The sequence below is a fragment of the Aythya marila genome (assembly GCF_965140915.1).
Source record: "Aythya marila genome assembly, chromosome: 5".
Lineage (NCBI taxonomy): Eukaryota > Metazoa > Chordata > Aves > Anseriformes > Anatidae > Aythya > Aythya marila.
This window is the reverse complement of record NC_139046.1, coordinates 21,245,189-21,267,957: the sequence shown is the minus strand read 5'-3', so window position 1 is coordinate 21,267,957 and position 22,769 is coordinate 21,245,189. Positions and strand designations below refer to the sequence as shown.

At 39.2% G+C, this 22,769-nt stretch overlaps 1 protein-coding gene across 4 annotated transcripts in view; it reads left to right on the top strand.

Moving 5' to 3' along the window:
- The window catches only part of KCNQ1 (potassium voltage-gated channel subfamily Q member 1), a 343,661-nt gene that overhangs the window by 30,136 nt on the left and 290,756 nt on the right, over nt 1-22,769 (top strand). For all 4 annotated transcript variants that reach the window (XR_014317582.1, XM_082761238.1, XM_082761237.1 and 1 more), the window contains exon 2: nt 15,186-15,276. Coding sequence is in view for 3 of the 4 variants with exons in the window: in XM_082761238.1 (XP_082617364.1) it covers nt 15,186-15,276 (91 nt within the window). In the remaining variant the exon portion in view is untranslated. The remainder of the gene's footprint in view (nt 1-15,185; nt 15,277-22,769) is intronic.

Sequence of the window (22,769 nt, the reverse complement as noted above, 5' to 3'; positions counted from 1 at the left end):
TTTCAGAGCACAACAAAAAAAAAATCTAATAAAATGAAGCCCTGCTTTAATCTGGAGAAGCCTGTTGCTAAAATCATTTTGAAAAAAAGATGCAAATGTTTCTTTAAAGCTGCTGTTTAAAAAGTGCAGCCAACGATTTCTGTCCTTTATAATTTCTGTGTTGTGACTTGCAAGATGACTGGTATGTCCTAAGTACCATAATCTTCACCTCTTTAGCTACTTTAAAATGATCCATTAGAGTGGAGCAAAGGGTCCGGGATCTTCTACTTGACTGTAGTTTTGTAAACTCAGTAGATACTGGGTGATCAAGAGCAATTGGGATCTATAACTGGAGATGCTTGTCAAAAGGGCTTAGTTCTTTAAGCTGAGAATGTATTCAAAAGAATCAGGGCTGGGCTCCTGGATGATGAACATACATGGAAATCTGATCCTTACACGGAAGAATTGTATGGATTACTTGATGCATGTGGACTGTAATGATTTAATTAGGATGCACTTACAGAAGTACCTTCAAAATATTTGGCTGCTTTCAGTAGTTTTCATTATAACCATAAAAATCTTCATCTGTTAAAAAGCGAAGCAAACAGTGAGGTGTTATAGACAGGTGATTCAATGGTATGGAGTTCATCCCTGCAGCTCTTATCTCTGTTTCCCCACCCCATAGTGAATGGCCATCAGAATCTACAGGATCTAGTTCTAAATAATAAATTCCCGCAATTGAAGACTAAACAGAGAAAATTAATAGATATCAGGAAAGTGACAGGCTGACAGAGTCTTTTATTTAATATTATGACTGACATCCATTCATGCACATGGCAGGATGTGTATTGACTGCAGTGTCATGTAGATGGATGAACTTGACCCTGGAATTTCTTAGGGTTTTGGCTGCTGCTGCAATGTTGTTAATATTTAAAATGTCTAGTAGTTTAGGGCCAAGAATAGTAACTCAAAGCATAATTTTACCATGACATCATATGCTACTCAAATGGATGTTCTTAATATGTTGGCAGATCATATCAATACATTTTACTGACACTTTCTAAACATACACTCAAAATGGCAGCTTAATCTTGAGAGCAGTGCACTTTGACAGAAAATCAGCATTTTACATTTCCTGGTAGTTTAGTCATGAAACCACGACTTCCCGGGGAGAGCTATTCGAGGCCCGCATCTCATAAAGGCTTGTGCCTCTACTTAACCTTATGTATTACAAATTTATGTTTATGATGATTATTCATTGCAGAGGACCTCATATAAAGTTTTTTTTAAAAAAAAAAAAAAAAAAAAAAAGCCAACACAGGAACTGGAATAATGTGCAACATGGCTCAATGTTGTAATACTGCATTTATAAAACTTAAATGAGAGAGGGTTTTTTTTTTTTAAGTCCTTAATTTGAGGAAATTTTGGCTTTCCTCCATGTAACTGAAAAAGTTCTTTGGTGGAAAAAATATACAGTATATAAAATACATATGTATTGAAACAAGTTCTTGAATATATATATTAATCTTGCATGTGTAGTGTCAGACATAACATCATTAACAATTCATTTATTATGCAAGTCAGTGTACTAAATAATTCATTTTTTTCCTTTTTCTGACTTATATCACTCTGTTTTCAAAAATCCATTCCATGCTGTTAGCAAACACTTGCTATATACAGTCTGGAAGTATTAGTAAGACCTGTAGTAGTTTTAGGAGCTGTAGTAAAAGTCACTGTGTCCATGGAACACTGGAACCGTAAGCCATGCAGTGTACTGTCTTCCATGCATTGCACTCTTGCTTCATCAGACTGTCTCGTGATGGTACATCAGAAGCATAAGAAATATTGGGGGGGTTTAATATTCTAATCTAAATTTCATAGCTCAGCTCTCACCTGCTGCTTCCTGGGAAGATATGTTTTTCAGATGGAGCCTGCTGAGTGAAGTCCAAACTGAGAAAGCGTTTCATTAAGTGCTCAATGTTCAGTTGAATTCAGATGAATCAATATGGTAAGGTACCACCATCGGTCTTAAAATGCTGCTGCTTTGGAACAATTTTTTTTTTTTTTTTGAAGTTCAGGGAGACAGAATAGAGTAGCAAAGTTAAGAGGGAGTTTCAATCCAAGGCTTTTTTTTTTTTTTTTTTTTTTTTTTGTCTCTGTTCCTTTGCTTCATGGCTATTTTGGCTGGCCCGAAGAGCTGCCCTACATGAGGGCACTGATTTTTGCACTAGTACAGAGGTTGCAGGACAAGTAGCAAAAGTTGAGAATCTTAAGAAAAAAACAGAAGCTATCCACTGGAATTCTGAATGTGAGAGCTCATTCACAAGTGAAAAATAATGTTAATACAACTAGCAAAATACTTTCCTGGTCCTGGCAGAGATCAGATGGTGTAGTGCTCCTGAATTCCAAGGGCTGGTGCTAGCTTTCCACTCCTAAGGCTGTGGCTCATCTTCAGAGGTACCACAGGGTCACTGTCTCAGAGGTCTGCTTGCTAATGATTTTTGATCAGCTCTTGCTCCTGCTGAAGTTATCTGACTGAGAACTTGAGATTTCGTTACAAAATAGTGTTTCTTTCTGTTGCAGCATCAAAAGACAACTCCCAGAAAAATGTAAATGTCTCCTGGTTTTTGGAGCACAAGCATGATATTTGAGCGGTTGAAGTTGGCCATGATGTTAGGTGTATATGTGCTGATGTATTTTTCTGGTATAATGTTACAAGAAGTATGCTGTTTATTGGTGCTGCTTGGGAAAAACACACTAATATAATGTACAAATGAGCATTTTAAACCAAACTGAGCATTATGGTTGGCATGTCTTTTAAAATTCCATCTACAGAAAAGCTTGTGGAAGATGAAAAATAAAATGCATGTCTGGCAGCTTCAGCAGTAAGGTCATTACTGTGAGCACCACAGGGCTGTGCATCCAGTTAATAGTTTATTTTGGTTGTGTGGAGTCCCTGGTGCTGAATAGGAGCCCCTCCTGTAGGGTTCGGTATGTTAAGCATCTCATGCTTTCATTTCATCTTAACTTCTTTGACAAGGAAGTTCTTTGGTACTTGAGTAGACAAAATGAGAGTCCAATTTTGAAACATGACTTAAGTATCATAGATCTTAAATCCTCTTGTAAAGCTTCAGACCTGATTGTAATTTTCTTGAACAATTTTCTTTTAATGTTTTTTTGGGGGGTGGGGGTGGGGAAGGGGAGAGGAAGTTTTCCCTTAATTTTATTCCTGCCTTTTAGTACCCTGCTAGAATTTCAGCCTTTTTTTTTTTTTTTTTTTTCCTGATTGATTCTTTGGTAGATATGTCTGAAAAAGGCAGAGAAGCTCTAAGCTGTGTGAATATTCCATTTAATGCCTGAGAATTTGCCTCGTTTTCTTCCGCTGTTACCAATTCATATAGGAAGATAGTATTTTATATCCTTGACTCGCAAAAAAGAGAACACAATATTGACTTCTCTGAAAGCATGTCAGCTACAGCTCTAAATAATTAAAGCAGGGGATCATAATTAAAATGTCAGTGAGAGCACTTATCCCAGCTTCAGATCTTTCTCATGGTATTCATCTTACTTGCCAGCACTGATGAAAGCCTCTTTCAGATGTGATTGTTTCAGGAAGAAGGGGCACAGAAAGGCGTTTGTGAGGCTAGGAGGAGGCAGGCTGCAGTCACTCAGGTCCGATGCCGCTTCGGTGATGCTCGGAATTAATTGAAATAAATTTCTATCCAGGTCAGCAGCTCCAGGTGTTCCTTCCACATTTGTGTATTTGTCTGCAGTTTTTTGAGGGTCACTGTCTCTTTCTGTTCACAACTAAAGATATGGATGCTGTCAGGAATGTCAATGTCACCTTCCTATCGTGGACGATTTTCACTGTGCTAGCGTAGCACTCTGGATGTTTCTTTATTTCTATTCTGGATGTTTCTTTATTTCTAGAGGCACAAGTCCTGATTTATATTGCAATAAAATTAACGTACAAGTTTTTGTCCGCTGATAAATCAGTTGTACAACACTGTGGGATGCTGTCTGTTCCTTAAATAAGGGGATATTTTCCTCTCGTCTGTCTTGTTTTACTGCTCTGGGTTAGGGCACCTTTCCTGGCTAGGAGCTGGTTACTAAATGAACAATTCTGAGATGAGAAGGTGACCAGGGCTGTTGTTTTTTTTTTTTTTTTCTGCAGTATTGTACCCTACCTTTTCCTTTCCTAAAGAGGCGTACTCTTATACGATAACATAAAAACATAAAATAATTAAAATAAAATACGTAAAATATTTAAAGGTGGAAAATGTGTAGCCATACTTGCCCCACTGTGTCTTCCCAGTGACTTGCAGCTCCTTACGTAACTCTTCTTTAGCTATCTTTTGTTTTCTGATATCTTGTGTGTTTCAGTATCCCCTCGTTAGCATAAAAATAAGATGCATTTATTTTAAGAGGCATACTACAGTGTCCTTTGACCTTTGATTGGGGAGAGGATGTAATTTATAGCAGTACAGCTGTTGTGAAAGTAATTAGAAAAAGAAGGGCAATACATATAGCTCTTGAAAATGTTCCCTCATGTGAAGCTATTAAAATAACATCAGGACAGCCCAAACATCAGAAGCCAGTTGGAGTAAATGCTGTTGCTTGTTTAAAGAAATGTTGTGTATTTAAGGAAAGTAAGCTCAAGGGTGGTGGTGTTTTGTGGTTGTTTTTTTTTTTTTTTTTTTTTTTTTTTTTTTTTAATGTTCAGTGAGGTTTTATTTCGGGAAAATGTATTTAATTTAGGGTTGATAACAGCAGAGCAAGAGCTTAGGCTTGACAGTTTTTCAGAAGCTGGGTTTTGCACAACCTTAGAGAGGTTTTTAGTGTTCTTCTATCAATATTTGGATACTAAATTACTTTAAAATTGCTGGCCTGATTCTGCTGTTGCAAGAAAAGTGGAAGTGATCCAGTGGGCCCTCAGACTGACTGTGTAAAGCTCCACCTAGCAAACAAGCTTTACTGGCATCGTGGCACTCTGCTTTTAGAGCATACCTCTCCTATCTCCTCTCCTTCCTTACCGAAATGAAAACTTATCCTGAATGGGATGATAAAAAGGAAAGTTCTCTATTGCAGTAAGGACAAACTGTTTGCTTTCAGCTGCGGTGTGCAACTTATCTGTTGTCCTAAGTCCCTGCTTGTAACTCCTGTGTGTCAGGAGGTGCCTAGGTCTTCTTATTGTGCAAAACCCACCTTGGCCGCAGCCCTTTGCAAGCATCTGGGTGGTTGCTTCTCGGGCGAAAGCTTCCTCTGCCTGCCCTCCCTCTGGAAACAGTCAGGCCCGTGGTGTGCTGTGTGCGCTTTTGCCCAAAAAAGTTTTTCAGCCGTCTCTCCTGGCACCATGCTTCTGGGTGACTTTGAGAGTTCCTTGGGACCGTGAGCCAGGCAAACCTGCTGCTCCTGCCTTGCTTGCTGCTCTAGCCACGCATGTGGTGTGGCCCTTTGAGGTGACGGGTGCTACCTATTCTCCTGCTGGGGCTGCCACCAAAATGACTTGGCTTGCTAAATAGCTGCAAAGCCATGGTTCAGCTCTGCTTTGGCTTGAATGCTGGCTTAAAGGCCAGTACGGGCTGAAATTGGTGTTGGTGTTCATCTTGCAACAGGCAGCGTTAGGGCTGTGGGTACTGGGTGTGCAGCAGGGATGTCTTCTGGTGGTGGGTCCTGCTTTCAACAGTGGGCTGCTGCAGGACGTGGGTAGACCTGCATGTGTCAGAGGATGACAGTGTGCAGGGCTGTATGAGTTCCCTAAAGCTGTGTTAGTGGCCAAAAGAGTAAGGGACAGCTTATTGTCCTTGGAATAGCTCTGAAAATGAATTCTTTTCTCTGCTTTGAGCTGTTTTATCAAACGATGAGAATAGCAGAAAATAGTTCACTGTTTTACATAATTCTCACTGTATACTTTTAGCCTTCATGTAAGATCACTAATGACCCATTTTGTCTTGCTGAGCCCTGGGGTGCTTGTACACACAACTGCAAAAATGCTTTAGGTTTGTAGTATTGAGTGATATCCTTTCCTAGTTGTGTATCTGCACTTGCTCCTCCAGTGACTCATGGTGCTTTGTTGGTGTTTCCTGCTAATGATCAGGCACATCAGACGCTTGTTATGTACTTTCTGAGGAGCACTGCAGAACTTTTTGCAGTCTGGTGGTTCACATCTCGAGTTATGCACTTGTTTTGAACGTAGCATGTATTTTTTTTTTCCCCAGCTTCTTACATAGCACCTATCATCTTTTTCCTGTTCAGCCTTGCCTATTCTCAGAGGAACCAATACCTTGCTGCAGGATGCAATAACATTGCTTTTTGTGGGCAGTTAACCTTTCCTCTTGAAGCACCTTGACATCTGGTTTGCATTTCTACTGCAATCATACTCTTTGCCAAGGCCCTTCCTGCAATAATTCTGGTGTTGTGTCCTAAATGACTTTTGATTCATTGTGTCCTTTGTATTTTGGTATGCTGCCCATAACTTAAATTATTTTTACAGACTCTAATCTCCCAGAAGAGCTGAGTAAGTGTGATAGAAACCTTGCTTATTAGCTGTGTAGCTAACCTGTTTTTGTTAGTATCAGTCTACCCTGTATTGTATATTATTTACCTTGTACAACAAAAGTGCTTTCTCACACAGGAGCTAGAAGATAGTACTTCTTCAGCAAGGAGTCAAGGAGATGGTTAAAAATTATGCCATTGTTTCCTTCAGGAAGCACCAACTTTACTTTGCCTTGCAGTTGGAACAGATACATATTAACAGGAAACTCCATCTGATAGCCCTAAGCTAACGCAAACAGAGCATTCACACTTTGTTTGTCTGCTTGAGGTTTTTTGATGGTAAGTGACAGCTGAGAACAGTGATCTGTCTGCTAGCCTGACCTGTGTAGGACATCCGAGAGAGGAAGCGCATGTCGTACAGGCAGCTGTTGTGTCCAGTTCCTGGAGCAAATCGCGCTTCTCTGCATGAATACAAGTGTGCTTCCCCATTGCTGGGCATCCTCATGTTGCAGAGAAGCTGGAAGATGGGCAGGGGCTGTACCCCTCCTACCTTCCCCTGCCTCAAAAACAAAGCAAAAAAGGATAAGACAAATCCATCAGGCAAAAATCATACAAGGAGCCTGGAGGACCAAGAGGTTAAGCCTGCAGCCAGCTTTGTTGTTTTTTTATTTTTATTTTATTTTTATTTTTATTTTTTTTCCAGTTCATTTATTACCTGGACTAAAGTCCTCGTTTTCATTCTTGTTGGCTTTTCCATCTCCAGCCACTGTTTGTGAAGGTTGCTGGTCTCTTCTAACTTCTTTCTATGGTAATTTCTTTCGTATTTTGCCCTGTTTCATGGATCTAGACTCAGAATTCATGTTTTCAGAAGTGAAACAATTCTCTCATAAGCTAGTCATTTGAACTAGTTAGGTAGCACAGCTAATGCAGGAGGAGTTCAGCAGTTTTCTTTCAAGGATTAGAGAGTTCACAGCCATGCTCAGAGAAAACAATATATATTACTAACAATTACAAAGTCAGCTAAAACTATGAGCAAGGATAAAGTATGGGGCTCCTTCATTTTATTAAGCTACCATTGCCTGACTACCCTTTTCTTGAAAACAAGCATAAACCATAGCCTCTTTTTAGTGATGGAGAGCCTCTGATGTCCACTGCTTGCATAACTGAATGCTCGTTTAGCCTTCTATTAGTAGACTGCACCGTGCTCTTACGGTTTCAAGTCCTCACAGAATTAGTGTCTTCCCAGGGCTCACTTCAGACTTGCTGAAGAGTTCAGCAAACAATCTGTGCATACAGGGTCTTTGTGCACCTTAATGAATTTCCTTAAGGTTGAAAGTTCTCTGCACAGTGAAATCCAGATTCTTTTTTTTTTTTTTTAAAGCAACTTTGTCTGAGTATCTCATGTTTAAAAGCACCAGTTGGTATTTGTACTTGACGCTGTACCTTGATGCTGATAATAAAATAAAATGCCATCCTGTATTTGCTTTCTGCCAGTGCAGTTTAAGATCTGGAGTCCTGTCCTCTCCTACTGTCACCTGTCCTGCGTTTGACAAGTTCTGCCTAGTCCCCATCTAACTCCTACCTTTTATTAGAATTTTTATCCTTGGTTTTTGTCCTTAATCCCAAAACGTCTTGAGTGAAAGAGCAAGAAAGACCTGGTATCTAGCTGTGAAGAGAAATGACTTGATGAAGATTTGTATTAATGTTTGCCTATTTGTAACATGGAGCCATCGATGCAGTGTACTGCATGAGGTGGTAGTTGGGGATTTCAATTGACTTATAGTAATAGAAACCCTAGCAGGACTGATTTTTCCTGATGAAAATAAAATAAGGAAAGGTTTCTCTGGCCTAGAATGGGATGGGAATGCAGAACAATGAATGATTCTCTGTTTTCAGTGTAAAAGCCGGTGACTGAGAGGCAGATATTGGGATGCAGGAGACTGGTGCTACTCTGGGCACTTCTCCAAGGAATATTCAGTTCATTGCACTAAATGGAATAGCTCCAGTAAGAGACTTGAGAGGTCCGCTGCAGCACTGCAAGGTTTCAGGGCACTTTCCAGGAATGAAGGGGAAGAACAGAACAATAATCTGAACCCGAGGGGAATCAGCAGTGTGATGTACAGAATGCCAGGTTGTTCTGTGTGCTGATGTCTTTGTTTGTCACTGATGTCTTATCTTTGTCCTCTTATGGAGTAGGAGGTATCTTAGGAAATCTCACGTTTCCGTCACAATGTGAAACATTTCTAGCACAGATCTCAAGGGAAAGGAAAATAAAATTTCTTTTCAAGGCGTAATTTTCTAGTTTTCCTCTGTATGTAGTTTTTCTGCAACTGTGTGCCTTATCTGAAGTCCTCATTGCAATAGCACTTTTCACTGCCCAGAAAGCTGCACAAAATTGTCCTTTTATGATACCATTGACCTTTGTGTTCGCAATCTGAAGAATAATTGCGTGTCTGTGCCATAGAGATGAAAATGAACTATGATAGAGCATCATTATTTTGACGAACTAACATGTACTTGTTATGCAGCAGTGTTATAGTTTCCAAGTTATGATGATCAAGATAAGAACCTGCCAATATTAATCTGCGCACTTGTGGTGTTCATTCTCGGTGTTGTTGTTCTGGTTCTTCTAAAGCTGTATGCTTACCAGAGGTTACATTTTGGTTGCACTGCTTTGTTTACCAGTAAAACCTATCACAGCTAAAAGCTAAACAGCAAGGAGACAGGAGCTTGTGAAGAAGGTTTAGGTAGAATGCTACCAGAAACATAGAAGGATCCCACAGAGGTGGCTTATTGCTTACAGAATGTTTCTTTTTAGTTTCAGTCGTTTTCTCTGGTAGACAGGATGCACTAAAACTAGCCATTGACTTCCTGGGGAAAAAGAAGAAAAAAAAAAAAAGAGCACAGATACTTCATTTATAATCTCAAATAATACTCCTTTTATCCAAGGGCACTGATAGCTCGGTACCTTCAAGACTTAATAGCTGTAATTCATGAAAGTAGTGTGACAGTAGGAGCAGACTAAAGACAGCTTCTGTGCCGTTGAACATGGGAAAACTGGCTGCCTTCCTGGGGGCTTAGAAATCAAGTTGAATTTCTAACATTTTAAATTTTCAATCTCATTCCTCATCTATTAAGTGTTCTTGAGGTTTCAGCTTAATTTAGGCCCCAATACCAAGCTTTTCTCTGTTCATGGAAAGACCCCAACTGAGAGCATGTACAAAACACTGCAAGCAGCAATAAAATTTGCCCACATTTTAATACTTGTTTTTATTATGATATTTTCAGGTCTGTGAGACTATTAATCTGGTGAGGAGGTGCTTCCAGTTTGTCTTGTGGACCTTGTTTTAAAAACAGTTCCAGGTCATATCGCCAGGCATATTTTATAAAGCTTTATCAGTTCTCCTACCTGTGACATTTGCTAAATGAGTGTTATCTATCAGTAGGTGGCTAATTGTTCCATTGATCATTCCATGTGTTGTATCAAGCCAAAAAAAAGACATGGCAATGTTCTAAAACCAAAGATAAATCCAGGAAAGACGAAGCACCTCGGGGCAGGAGGCTGCACAGTACTGACATCTACCTGTGTCATGTTTCTGCAGCTTTTGCTGAGACTGGTGACACAGGCTACAGTCTGGACCTGTTCTTGAAGTTGAAATATATCCTGGAATGGTCAGAAAGAAGTAAATCCACTGCTAGCTCTTAGTATGTTCTGTCTGTATTTGCTATATCTTATTAAATGTGGTACATATACTACTGGCTTGTTGTTCACTCATCAGCTCTGTGATTCTTTCACAGAAATGCTCTGGCTCCTCAACCCTGTTTGAAAGAACAAGCTCTCTAAGTGATCTGGCTGGCTACTGCCAAATTTTGGTGTTATACTAATCCACATACATGTAAATCTACATACGTACTCTGTCATGTGAGTCTGTATACAGCCGTGTCTGTGCTTTTTCTGCTTAATGATTAGCACAGGATAGAAGCACGTCCCAGGTCTGGGTGCAAGCTTGTATGTACGTGAGCTCAGGTGTTACTGGAGTGCTGCATGCAGACAGCTCACACGTGCTGGGAAAGCCACGCTTCTACGGCTCCACCAGGTTTGCAGAGCTGGTGAAAGCCGAGCTGAAAAGACAGTCATGGAAACTGCTATGCTGAAATAATTTGTCCTGTATAGCAGCGCTGGCTCTTTGGCAAAAAGCGGCTTGCTTTCTTGTAGTTTGATGAAAATGGAGTTTGTGAAAGAAAACATGTGTTGCTTTGTGTCAGCATCCACGCTGTATTAACAGTGGTTTCGTTGACATATCCAGAAGTATGCAATTGATCAGACCCTTGCAAAATGCTTGGGGTTAGCAGAAACACAGCACTGTTAAGTAGGAGTTAACCACAAAGCTGACTACTTCTGAGTGGTGTTGCTGGTGCAGTGGCTGCGATCTCCCTGGCTGCAGGCAGATGGTGCTCTATAACCTGGGACCGGCTGTGTGTAAAGCTTCACGCTATCGTCTCATCTGCAACACCCGCTTGGCCCCACGATCTGAGCGTTAGATCAGAGCTGGTGGAAACCTGAACCCTTCATTGCTTTGCTTCCTTTCCTGGAGATGAGCACATTTGTGCACAGAGGGTAAATGAGCGATGTGTTTCAGGAGATAAGATATGTGTCTTCTGAGTCTAGGCGTATCTTTAAGACCCTGTCAGCTCTGCACGAAGTGTGTGAGTGCAGGCTGGGGTTGCGTTGCGTCTTTGGGATGGTTGCGGCCTTCAGACATGCAGCTGTTTTTTAAGCTGGGCATTTTGCTGTGACTTGTTTCACATAGTGTATAAGTTGCTCCCTGAAATTGTCCAGCATATTACAGTGAAAATAGACTTGATGCACATTAGGCTTCGCTTATCCAAAACAAAGCTCTTGTGACTTACCTCTCTGAAATTACATGGTTGATTAGGTTAGGGCTGATACATCAGTCTGCTGTTAAGTGCTTCTTGGTTGGTTTTAGTTGCCTGTTAGTTTGTCCACTCAACCTGTTAGCATCAAACAGCATACATGGCTGGCATCTCTCTCCAAGTGAGTACAGCTTTAGGAAAACATAGCACTAGTGACCACAGTAAAGCGCTATAGAGAGTGATAAAGAGCTGAAATTAAAACATTTGCTTTGAAAATATACATGAATTTGGAGCTTTGATATTTTTCTTCTATTATCATGATTCTTTGACTTTTTTTTTCCCCCTTGTGGAAATTCACATATATTTGAATATTTGGGAATGGGAAAAAAAAAAAGGCACACTTCTTACACGAGTAAGAGAAACTTCCTGAGGCCTGGCAGTTACATTTCCCCAGGGTGATTTTGACATAGAGCATATTTAGGTCTGAGGCAGAGCAGAGGCTGTGCCTGCAGCTGTTGTTTGAGCCTGCTCACTGAGGAGAGGGAAGGTAGCTGTTTAAAATAAATGAAAAGGTGGCAAAGTTTTCCCCTTTTCCTAGTGCCTCGCTCCCTTTTTGTAGTTCAGAAGTGGAAGAGGAAGCCACCAGCACTGGAACTAAAAAAGCATGAGAGATGACGTGGAATGGTGCAGGGGTGATGGATGGCAGGTGGCTGCTGCAGCAGGGCAGGGCTGTGGGGAGGGAGGTGGAAAGCACAGAGCTGTGTGCTAAATCCTAGCAGGTATGCGCAGGAGGTTCGGAGGGATATTGTGCAAAGAACCTCTACTCTCATATTTCTTAAAACTTTACCAGCTTTGTGATTCTCTTGTTTAATCTGCATGGGTATGTATGCATGCATTCATAAGAAGTATTGTGTGCCCAAAAGGATAATGTGCTTTTTTATTGTCACGATGAGAACCTGCAGCTGTGTCAATTGGGGCAGAGGACTGTTAGTGAAATCTGAGCTGTTCCTTTTCTCATTTGTTTGTTTTAATGGCAGTTGCTTTGTTTTCTTGTGTCTTAAATTCTAGCCCCAAAGTTTGTCAAATCATCGCTTACACTGCAGCCTACCTCTTCCTCTTCATAGGTGTTTCCTTCAGATCTTGCTGAAGGATGTAGAGGAGGTCTAAAAATTCAGGCCTAAATTCTTGTATCTAAATCTCATGAACAGAAGAAAGTTGCATCAGTATTGCTGTGTCCTTTCTATACCAAATCCAAAATAAGGTAATCACAGAATTATCTAGGTTGGAAGATACCTCCAAGATCAGAGTCCAACCTCTGACCTAACACTAACAAGTCCTCCACTGAACCATATCCCTAAGCTCTACATCTAAACGTCTTTTGAAGACCTCCAGGGAAGGTGACTGAACCACTTCCCTGGGCAGCCCGTTCCAATGCATGATGAGAATGGGATATCCATTGTGACCCCTTCAGGGTCCACTGACCAGCTGGAAAGGGTCTTCATATTAAAAGTTCACAATAAGAGCAGCCCATTCACTTAAGTACTGCTGAATATTTCATTCCTTGGAATTATACAGGAATAGTAACAAACTTGTCAGAAGTGGTGTGTGGTTTTCCCTTTGCATGTATGTTAAGTGTAACACCTATCCCGAATAGGGAGCTAATCCATGGGGTTTGTAGAGATTAAGGTGTTAACAATTTTTTTACAGGGTTTTGAACCTGTAGAGTGCTGTCTGGATGATGATTCCATCATTGTACTCTTCCAGCCATGGAACAGAGTCTACGAGGAATGGGCCAGACTGGTTTGCTAGTTCTCTTTGGGGGTGGTAGTAGATGTGTTGCCATCTTCCCTAATGCCAAAGAAGCGATATCTGACCTCAAATATTTGGCGTGAAGGTCTCTTGTGCTGTCATCCTGGAAAGCGCACAGTAATACATTTCAGGAGTTTTTCTGGAGAAAAGAGGAAAAAAATAAAAAAAATAAAAAAAAAAAAAAAAAAGGAGAGGAAAGAAAGAAAAAAGACTGAAACAGATCCATGTGAATGAAACCCCTTAAAATACATAGCATGCTGACTTGGTGAAGTTCTGTTGTCAGCCTTCGCTTCCCTTAGTAGCAACAAGGGAAAAAAAAAAAAGGCAAACAATTCCTCCTTCGGTTTACCTTGTTAATTAAGCACACAAGCTTTCACTTTTAGTCCTTGCTAGATTCTCTGTAGTTGCAGTGAAGTACGAAGATAAAGTCTTGGCTTTGGTGCCCTCTTGTGGTACAATGCATTGGCCTAGTTACACGTTTAACATGCACACTAATATTAATGAATATGCTAAATATTAATTGTTACTGCTCCAAGCAACAGCGTATGTCACTTAGCTCGAAGTGACTGAGTACTTCTGGGAATGTCAGATGCTATCCAGAGACCCTCATCTACCTCTGCCTTAACTGAACCCACTCATATCCATGTTCATATCACATGTTCCAGTGACTGAGGAAGTCTTATAGGTGGAACAGCTGGACACTTGGGCAAAAAGTGGTATGTTTCAAACATTTGGCTCATCCTTGTGCTCTCCTGCCTCATGGGTACACCTCGTTTCTATTAAGAGGAGTAAAAGTTAGAGATACAAGCTCAAGCAAGAAGGCTTTTGAGATAAATCAGAGACAGCTACATATTTATACTTTGCCTATGAAAAGGTAAATTCTCTTATGTGTATTTATATATGTGGTATTTTTATCCTATTAACTTCAGCTTATTATCACCACTTACTGGTTTGAGTTTTGTACCCAATTACTTACAAGCTGCTGCTTCACAATTTCATAATGCGTTCACAATATCCTTTGTATATGCCTACACTGCACTTGTGTGTGCTGCATTTTGATGCAGGCATTGGAGAATCTATTTTATGTCAGTCACATTATAATATCACATTTTTGCTTTCTTGAGTGCTTAGCCTTTCAAAAGGTTCACCCAATTAAATTCTTGTTTCTGTGAAAGAAGGTTAAGGCTCCACATGACTTCAGCTGGGCCATGACAATTTTCAGTTACTAATGTCCTGTTTTGGTATATACCTCATGTATTCAGATTTATTCATTGTCATTTCTCTTTTGGGAGTCGGTTGGCTGAGATAAAACCTAGCTGATAATCATTTCGGAGGTCTGTAAGGGGCAGATAATTTAGTTACTGTTTTTTTTTTTTGCAGCATGCTTCTGTCAAATGCAAAGGATTGGTGCAGAGGGAGTTGCTTGGGCAGGGGAATGAACTTTCCTATTCCCTTTCTCTTTCTGTGATGGTTGTTTTGAAATTTTATTTTAAAATTTGAATCAACCCCAAGTTATGTTTCAAATGCTGAATATCAGACTTTGTTTACCTGGGGCTTTTAGGGAAATGGTTGTTGTACAAGGTAGTGTGGGCAGAGCATATTAAGCTCTGGCTTAGCTGGGATTTGTTTTTGCAGTTTGATAGAATTTGCAACAGCAAAAGGCAAATATTTGAAACAATTGGTGGGCAGGTGTGTGATTCAGCCATAGAAGCTGTTAAAACAGTTACAGACAAGGAATGCTGTTATCTGGGGTTGGACAAGTCTCAGAGGTAGGTAAATAAGTCTGTTGTACAGTTTTAATTTGATAATTTTCAACCCAAAAACTGTCTGAAGAGAGAGAGGTTATGTAAGAGAAGCAGGAGCACCCAGTTTACTAGCTGTGTTTAAGATAATGTAATATCCATGTTACTTCTGTGTGTACAGATAATTAGTGATAGAATAAATATTTGTCCTCCTAGATTTTTATTAGACTCATTACACATTTATTGTTATTTATATTTATATAAATATAAATTTCTTTTTTACAGTTTCCTTATTGTGCTGATATGCCTTATCTTCAGTGTGCTTTCGACAATTGAACAGTATGCAGCTCTTGCTACGGGGACATTATTTTGGATGGTATGTATTAACGTGACTGATGCATGTTTGTTCTTGCAGTATTTCTTCAGGAGATCAGAATTTACACATTAAAAGCAATGTTTTTTATGGTTTACTTGCCATAAAGTTTTGTTTTTTCCCCCAATGAGTCCCAGAAACACCAAAAGTCATAATAGTACAAAACCCCACTTTTACCATATATATGGTCTATACTGAGGTTGTCTGTATTGTGTCCAGCGTGCAAGGTTTTTCTAATTAAGCTTGAATCTCTTGTACTGATCAGGGTAATCCATCATTCAGCCATGCCAAAGACTAGGTACCTGAACATAGGGAGAGAAAAATAATAATTGCAATTCCTTTCTTTTAGCAAAACTCTGATCCAGCTTTCTTTCACAAATGCGTAACTGGTATGTTTTTATTGACTTTGTAGTTAAGACAACATGTTCTACCTGTCCAATACCCTTTTTCTTCGGTAGAGAAAACTTAGTTACCTTTTCTTTGTTTCATCAGTGCTGCAGCAGGTACATATCAAGAAATGTTCCAAGAGTATTTCTGTGCTGCCAATTTAGTCTTCATTTGAGAACCTTAGTTTTGAAATCTGTCAGACATGATTTTAAGCACAAAAAACTGTTTAATTTGTTGTACCTCAGCGGTAAGTGAGGTCCCCCTGATAAATCCTTGATTTCTTTGTATTTCTTCAACCAGTACCTTATTTGTTCTGTGACGTGCCATTTTCTTTTTGTACTTTTTAAAGGGCTTTTTTTAACCCTAAGTAGTAGTTGTGGATACTTTTGCTAATTTCTCTGATTAATTTCACCTGTGATGAAATCTCAATGAGACACTCATCTTTGTAATGTATCATAATATTTTAGTTGAAACATTGTGTTGTTTGAGTGAAATAACTTCTAGTGGCAACATGGCCTTCTCACATGATTTCATGAGCAAAATCACAGCACTCATTTTGTGTGTTCATAGCAGGTACTGTGTATGTGTGTGTGTATATATATATATATATATATATATATATATATATATATATATACACACACATGTATATTTACTTTCTAAGGAGTATGAATCAATGTTCCTGTTCTATATCACTTAAAAACTACAGTGAATTTTTAAGATGAAATCCTACTGTTATAGTTTCTTGGAAATTCAGCTGTTGTATGTTTATTTAGTGTTGGCACATATAGATATTCTTTTCCTAAACTGTGGTGATTTTCAAGAAACTTAAGATGATTGCCAGTGATCCACTGATTCAAAGCAGTAGATGGGCCAACATGCTCTCTGCTCTATCCTGTCTTGGTGGGACTTTCAAAGAAGTTGTGGCACCTTGCAAAACAAAATAAAAATGTCAGAATCTGGTTTCTATTAGCTTCTACCTAGTAAAATTTCCTATACCGTTCTTATTTCAAGGTTTTTGTGCTTCAGAGACATAGTCATACAAGATACTATAATTATATGAAAACAAGGGCTAAAAGGGTTGCCGAGATTATATGTATATATTGGCTCTTTTTTGTTCTGGAGCTGTTTATTATTAAAATATTGCAATATCATCTCCCACTACCAAAGCAGGAAATTGAAGATATGTTACCAATAATTTTAAGTATTTTAAATTGGATCTATTTTTCATAACAATAAGAGAACTGCAAACTTACCCTTGTTTATTTTTCCAGTGTTAAGTTGGTGTTCCCATTGGTGTTCCAATTTTAGACAAAAAGCTTACAATTAGCTGTTGAATCTTTCTCTACTTGTCACCACACTTCACAGGGCAAAGAGCCTTGATGAAAGCTATACCTAAATGCAGTTGTAATGGGAGATTAGGAGAGAATTGGCCTTTTGTTAGCTTCCAGAATGCAGTGAAAACTGTTTAAATTTGCATGTGTTTATTTTATCTTTTTTTCACTAGATGGTGCTGTTGGAGGGGTTTGACTACAGTTACTCGTTGGCACTTGCCCAGCGTGAGCTGGCGTCTGAGCCAAGACTCTGAAAGGATCATCATTTTGGAGGGTATATGTACACTTGGCCCATTTAAAAGAGTGGTGCGGGAGAGCTTTTGCCATGACTCATAAAGAGAATGTGGTATATCTCTGTAAAAATTGATTTTGAGACTACAATATTTAAACTATGGAAAAAAGTAATTCTGAGATGTATGTTCCCAGAGAGGCCATATTTTTCTTTTATTTTCATAAGCAAGGATTTTATGGTGCCAGAACACAGCAGAATGCTGTTATCTCAGCATGATCTAAGAAAATCCAAGTGCCTGATCCAAGGGGATTAAATATTCTGCTGAACCAAGGGATATTTAGTGTGCCTGAAAAAGCTATTTTCTTGTAGGAATCTCATTTCAATATTGATTCCAACAAAAAAAAAAAAAAAGTAACAGTATGTTTTTATGATGAAAGTATAAGCTCTTTCCAGCTTTTTGTTTTCTGAGTTCCTTTTCTGCTTTAGAGTACTTCTTAGTGAAGAGGTTAAACAGTTTTTAAACATTCAAAAGGCCTTCAGTAAAGAAAAACAGAAATTATTTTTTTGTGGTTGATACTTGTCTAATTAGCTTTGAAATAATTCCTACAGCTGAGAGAGAGTGGCACAGAACTGAGGCCTACAATATATCTATATTTTATTTCTTGCTTTAATATAAGCTTTTGTTTGAATATGATTTGCTGGTGTTTTATGCACCCCGTGAGAAAGGAAGGGAAACATACTTACAGCTTTTGAGTCTGAAGGTAGGCTTCACAAAGAACAAATGGATCAAAATGGTCCCAGCGTTTACCTTCTGATTATCTTTGTGGTTTGAGAAGGCCAAGGCTTGTAATCTGGACATTAATAGTTGTTCTTATTTTCATTATTTTTGAAAAATTGAATGAAAGTAATGCCCGTAAAGGATGCCCAGGTAATAGGCATTACAGGCTGCATCTACCGACTGATGCAGTCTCTGTGAAGAGCAGCTCTGGATGAGAAAGCTCTCAGTTTAAGCCGTGCTTTACATCCATCCTGAAAAAGTCTGAGGGATCCAAATCAGATGCTTGTAAAGTGGAAAGAAGATAGTGTTAGTGGCAGCTGAACCAATTTAATGAAATGGGTTTAAAAGCAAACAAATAAGGCCAAACCCCTTCTTATTGTTTAGTGTAGCTGAGTACTGAGCAGTTGAACAATAATGTCAGGAAGAAATGAAGAGGTAATATGTAAGGAAAATATGCTAAGACCAGTAAAGGAAAGATGAGCATTTTTTTTTTTCTTTTAGATGTACCGCGAGTCAATTGTAGAGGGGAAGTATAGTTTTCCTTTAAAATCTGTAGAGGGCAGCATTGGACCATGCTGTGCCCCATTTGGGGTAGCTGAATTCAGACATTGGATGATGTCCTGAAGTAGGTAAAAATATCCTTTTGGAAGAAGTGAACTATTAATAAAAGGATGGTTTTTCACATGGGTTTGGGGAATTTTATATGAGCAATAAACAAAAATAATTCTCCTGGGGGAGAGAGAGGTTGAAGAGAAGGTCTGTGTAAATGTTGCCGCCAGAGACAACTCTCACCACTTTGTGGCTACAACCACAAAGTTCATGTTGTTTGGCCTGATTTCTCATCATCCGGATGGCTGTAAGGAAAATGTGAGAACAATTAAAGCTTTCAGTGAAATGAATTGGACGCACATTTGCACAAAGGAGAAAGAAACAGATACTAAACTTCTAAGCACACCGAAAGATTTCCAGTATGCTTATGTGCTTCCAGATAGGCTCTTGCCATCATCCTAGGTGTTTCCTTTTCAGTGGGGAAAAAAATTGTTTGGCTCTCTGTAGTTACCATCGAAATTTATTTTTAGATTTATATGGTACAAATAACCAGTGATTTATAGAGAAGAAAACACATCTACATATCTTGCATATATTTCTTCTAGCAGGTTCAAAATGTGCCAGGCTTGAATTCTAATTTTAGTCTGCTACAATGGAGCTTGGATTTGATAAAGATAGGTTTGGATGCAGAGAATTGGTTACTTCCATTTCTGCCTGTTGTAAGAACTATGTAAAACAAACAAGCAAGAAACCTTTTCTTGGCCTTCTGCACCTGGAGTTTGCTGGTGCTGTATCTGAACACAGTCATTTAAAATAAAGTCTGCAACTAAGTCACTGTAAGCAAAGGAATCAAAATTTGACATTTCTCTGCCTAACACTTTGGGATAACATGACTACAAAGCACCAAGCATTAACTGGGTCTCAGTCTCTGAACACAGGCTCTGGTAAGTGTGACCTTCTTCAAGCTTGCTGGGGAGCTAGTGACAGATTGCAGGCCAGCACAAACCAGTGGTGATGGATTGGTGCTGTCTGCTGGCTACCTGGTGGCCTACATGATCCGACATGGTGATATCCCTTGCTGACAGCATGAGGGTATTGGCTAATATCTGAAATGAACACAGTGCCAAATTATCCTTTTGCTCTGAGTAACCCTCCTTAGCTTTTCATACACAAATTGCAGTAGCCTGAGAGTCTTCAAAAAAACACTGCTTTTATGTTGTGTGTAGTATGTTGAAAGATAGGGACATGCATGTTCCAGAGTTCACCTGTTCCTCAAGACCTTGAGTTTATTCTCGCAAGTAGTATGGCCAGGTTTTGTTTATTTTTTTTAGTACAACTACACTCCAATAAAATCTGTTCAAAGACATGCGTGTCTAAGAATCACTAAAAAATTAATAAAAATGCATGTTTTATTAACTTTAAATTTTGCTTGCTTTTGTCAAGCTTTCTACTTCAGGGTTAAAGTTTGAAGCTTTTCTGGGGTGTAAATCCACGTCAAGCTCAGAACGTTTGCTTGGTAACTCTAGAAGAAACACAATAAACTTTTTGCTCAAATTTGTACATTTTTTTGCTACTTAATAGTTTAGTAAACAAACAGATGAATGCAAATTCCATCTTGGGGAAAAAAGTAGAACTATGAAATACTGGTGCATAGTAGAGCCAAGCAGTGAAAAGAAAGATTTTTAAATTTAGGATTTATCTGGATTAGTGTGTAATGTTTGCAGTGACAGGTGTTTCCTTTATGCCTTGCCCAAATGTCTGGAAAGTAGTTTGTCATTAAGTGCTACATTCAGCGTGTATCTCAATTTCAGTATAACTGGAGGGTCTATGGCTTTGTTAGGTCCTTGTTTTCACATCTGACCTCAGCCAGCTGGAGTCTATTGTTTTAAGCGTAATGTAACAGCTGACATAACATAACGGATATCAAGCTGAAAAGCTGAAACAGTGTAGTGAACTGATGCAGAGGGAGGGGAAAGTTGGGAGGGAGGGAGAGGGGCAAAACTAGCTTCGTGATTCAAAGTCGAAGCTTGCTGCCTTGTTTTCCCTGGGGGAATTAGCTAGTGAATAATGGGATGAGTCTGAAGTTCTATTAGCAATTGATTACATATGATAGACTACTGAGGCAGGTTTGAGTTTGCCAGCTGTCCCTAGCTGGTGGCTCTTGAATTGCTTTAAGTGGTCCTCAGTAGGCAAAACTGGAACAAACTCTGCAGGTGTGGTGTAATTGTAGTGCAGAACAGCAGCGTGTACCAATGTCTTGTGAGAAAGGAGATTCCCAGAGCTGGAAGAGAGAAAACAACTTAAACAAATGGAATGGATTAAGAATTTTATTTTGCAGTGTTGGATTATGTGGTTTCAATTAACTGGCTCAAAAAAGCAAAAGCAACTGGACTACCTCATAACTTTCTTTTTCTTAGCTGCTGCTAAAGCAAGCTTATGTGAGTTCCTTTTCTAAAAACTTTGTTCTCAACTTGCGAGTTTAGTAGGAAGGCACATCCTTGTGTTGACCACTGACTGGTACTGGAAGGAGAAGGCATAAATGGATGTTCTGTTAGAAACTTGCCTCAGCCATGAAAGAAGTGGCAAATACATGACTCTGTCTACAGAAAAGGAACAAGAAGGTACAGGAATCTCTGTATTATTTCTTCATATAGCTATACTTAGAAAAGCATCAAAACATACTTCTATTTTTAGCAGCAACTAGGAAAAATATCTCTAGCTGGATTGCATTCATATTGAGTAGAGCATCTGGCAGCTCCACCCACCTGAGAGTTTATTCCATGTTTTTAGGAGGGGAAAAAAAAAAGGTCAGGACTCTATGCTGCTGTGTTTTTTTTTTTTAAAAGTATATGGGTATAGGCAACCAAATTAGGTCCTACATTTATAAGTGAAGTTTTTATGGCTCAAGACTTGCAATTATGCAGTATGTTTAACTCTGTGTATATGAGTAGTCATAATGACTTCAGTGGAGCTTCCTGTGTGCATAAATATTAACGGGATCAGGGCGTATTAGGAAAGGTTTCATGAATAGTATCTGCTTGTATTTAGGGATAACCTAGGAAGCACAAGAGTTTGATTTATGGAACTGCAGGTGGTGTTTATCACACATTTAATGTTTTAAATTTATTTTTATCTAATTTACTTTTATTTTGATAGAAAAAAAATATAAAAAATCATGCAGACTGAAGCATCAGCTCTACAAGGCTTGTCTTGCGCAGAGTTTCTAGGCACCCAACACCAGGACAGATGTCCTAGAGCTTCTGCACTGCCCAGAAATGCCAAATGTTCATATCAGGGACCTCTACCTTGGTGTATTGCTAGCATCAGGTATTTCCACCTAACCCATCAAATATCAACATGTTTTCAAGGTGATGGGAAGCCAGGAATTGTTAGTAGCTCTTGGAAACAGCAGAACTTCAAAGAACTCACAAAATAAACAAAATGCCTTTTCTCACACCCAGTCTGTGACAGCAAGCTATGTACTTCCTCACTTTGATGGTTTCCCTTATGTTAATGGCATTGGGGCTGTCTGATGTGTGCTGAAGTAGACAGAGAATGTCTAGCAGCTGTCCATGGATCCATGTGGCATTTGAGTTTTCAGGTGGGCCTAATTAGTATTTAACTGAGAAAAGTTACTGGTTCTAAAACCTAGAGGCAGCTGTGGATACACAGTAGCTCTGGTGGTTTCTTTTAGTTGTGGTCCCAGCACTAACCATTCGGGTAGCAAATGTCAGCAGCACCTTTTGTAAGAGATACAGCAGCACTGAAATAGTACAAATGATCTCTTAATGTAGCTCTGAGCTAGGAAACTCAGGAAGGGGAGTGAAAAAGAGCTCCAGCCCTTTGCTTATGTGTTTTTCTTTTAGTTTAATTCCTTGTTTCCACATATGTTTTCCACATATATTTTCCACATATATATTCGTATTTAATTTCTTTCCCCTCCAACATCCCTTTAACATCCTTATTGAGGTGCCTTTCACAAACTTACTTGTTGTTTCTGTCAGCTTGACGGGATATGTTTACACCTGGAATGCCTGCAAAATATATTGATTTACTTGTCATTTATCCCTCTGCAGCTATTTCCCGTGTAAAGATGAGAAAGGACATCTGCTCTAGAGGTAATCTGACTATTCCATGGCTCCCTGCAGCAGAGCAGGTACAGCATATTAAGGAGGCTGTTTCAGTTGTAATTTTGCAGATCAGTTTTAAATCACAA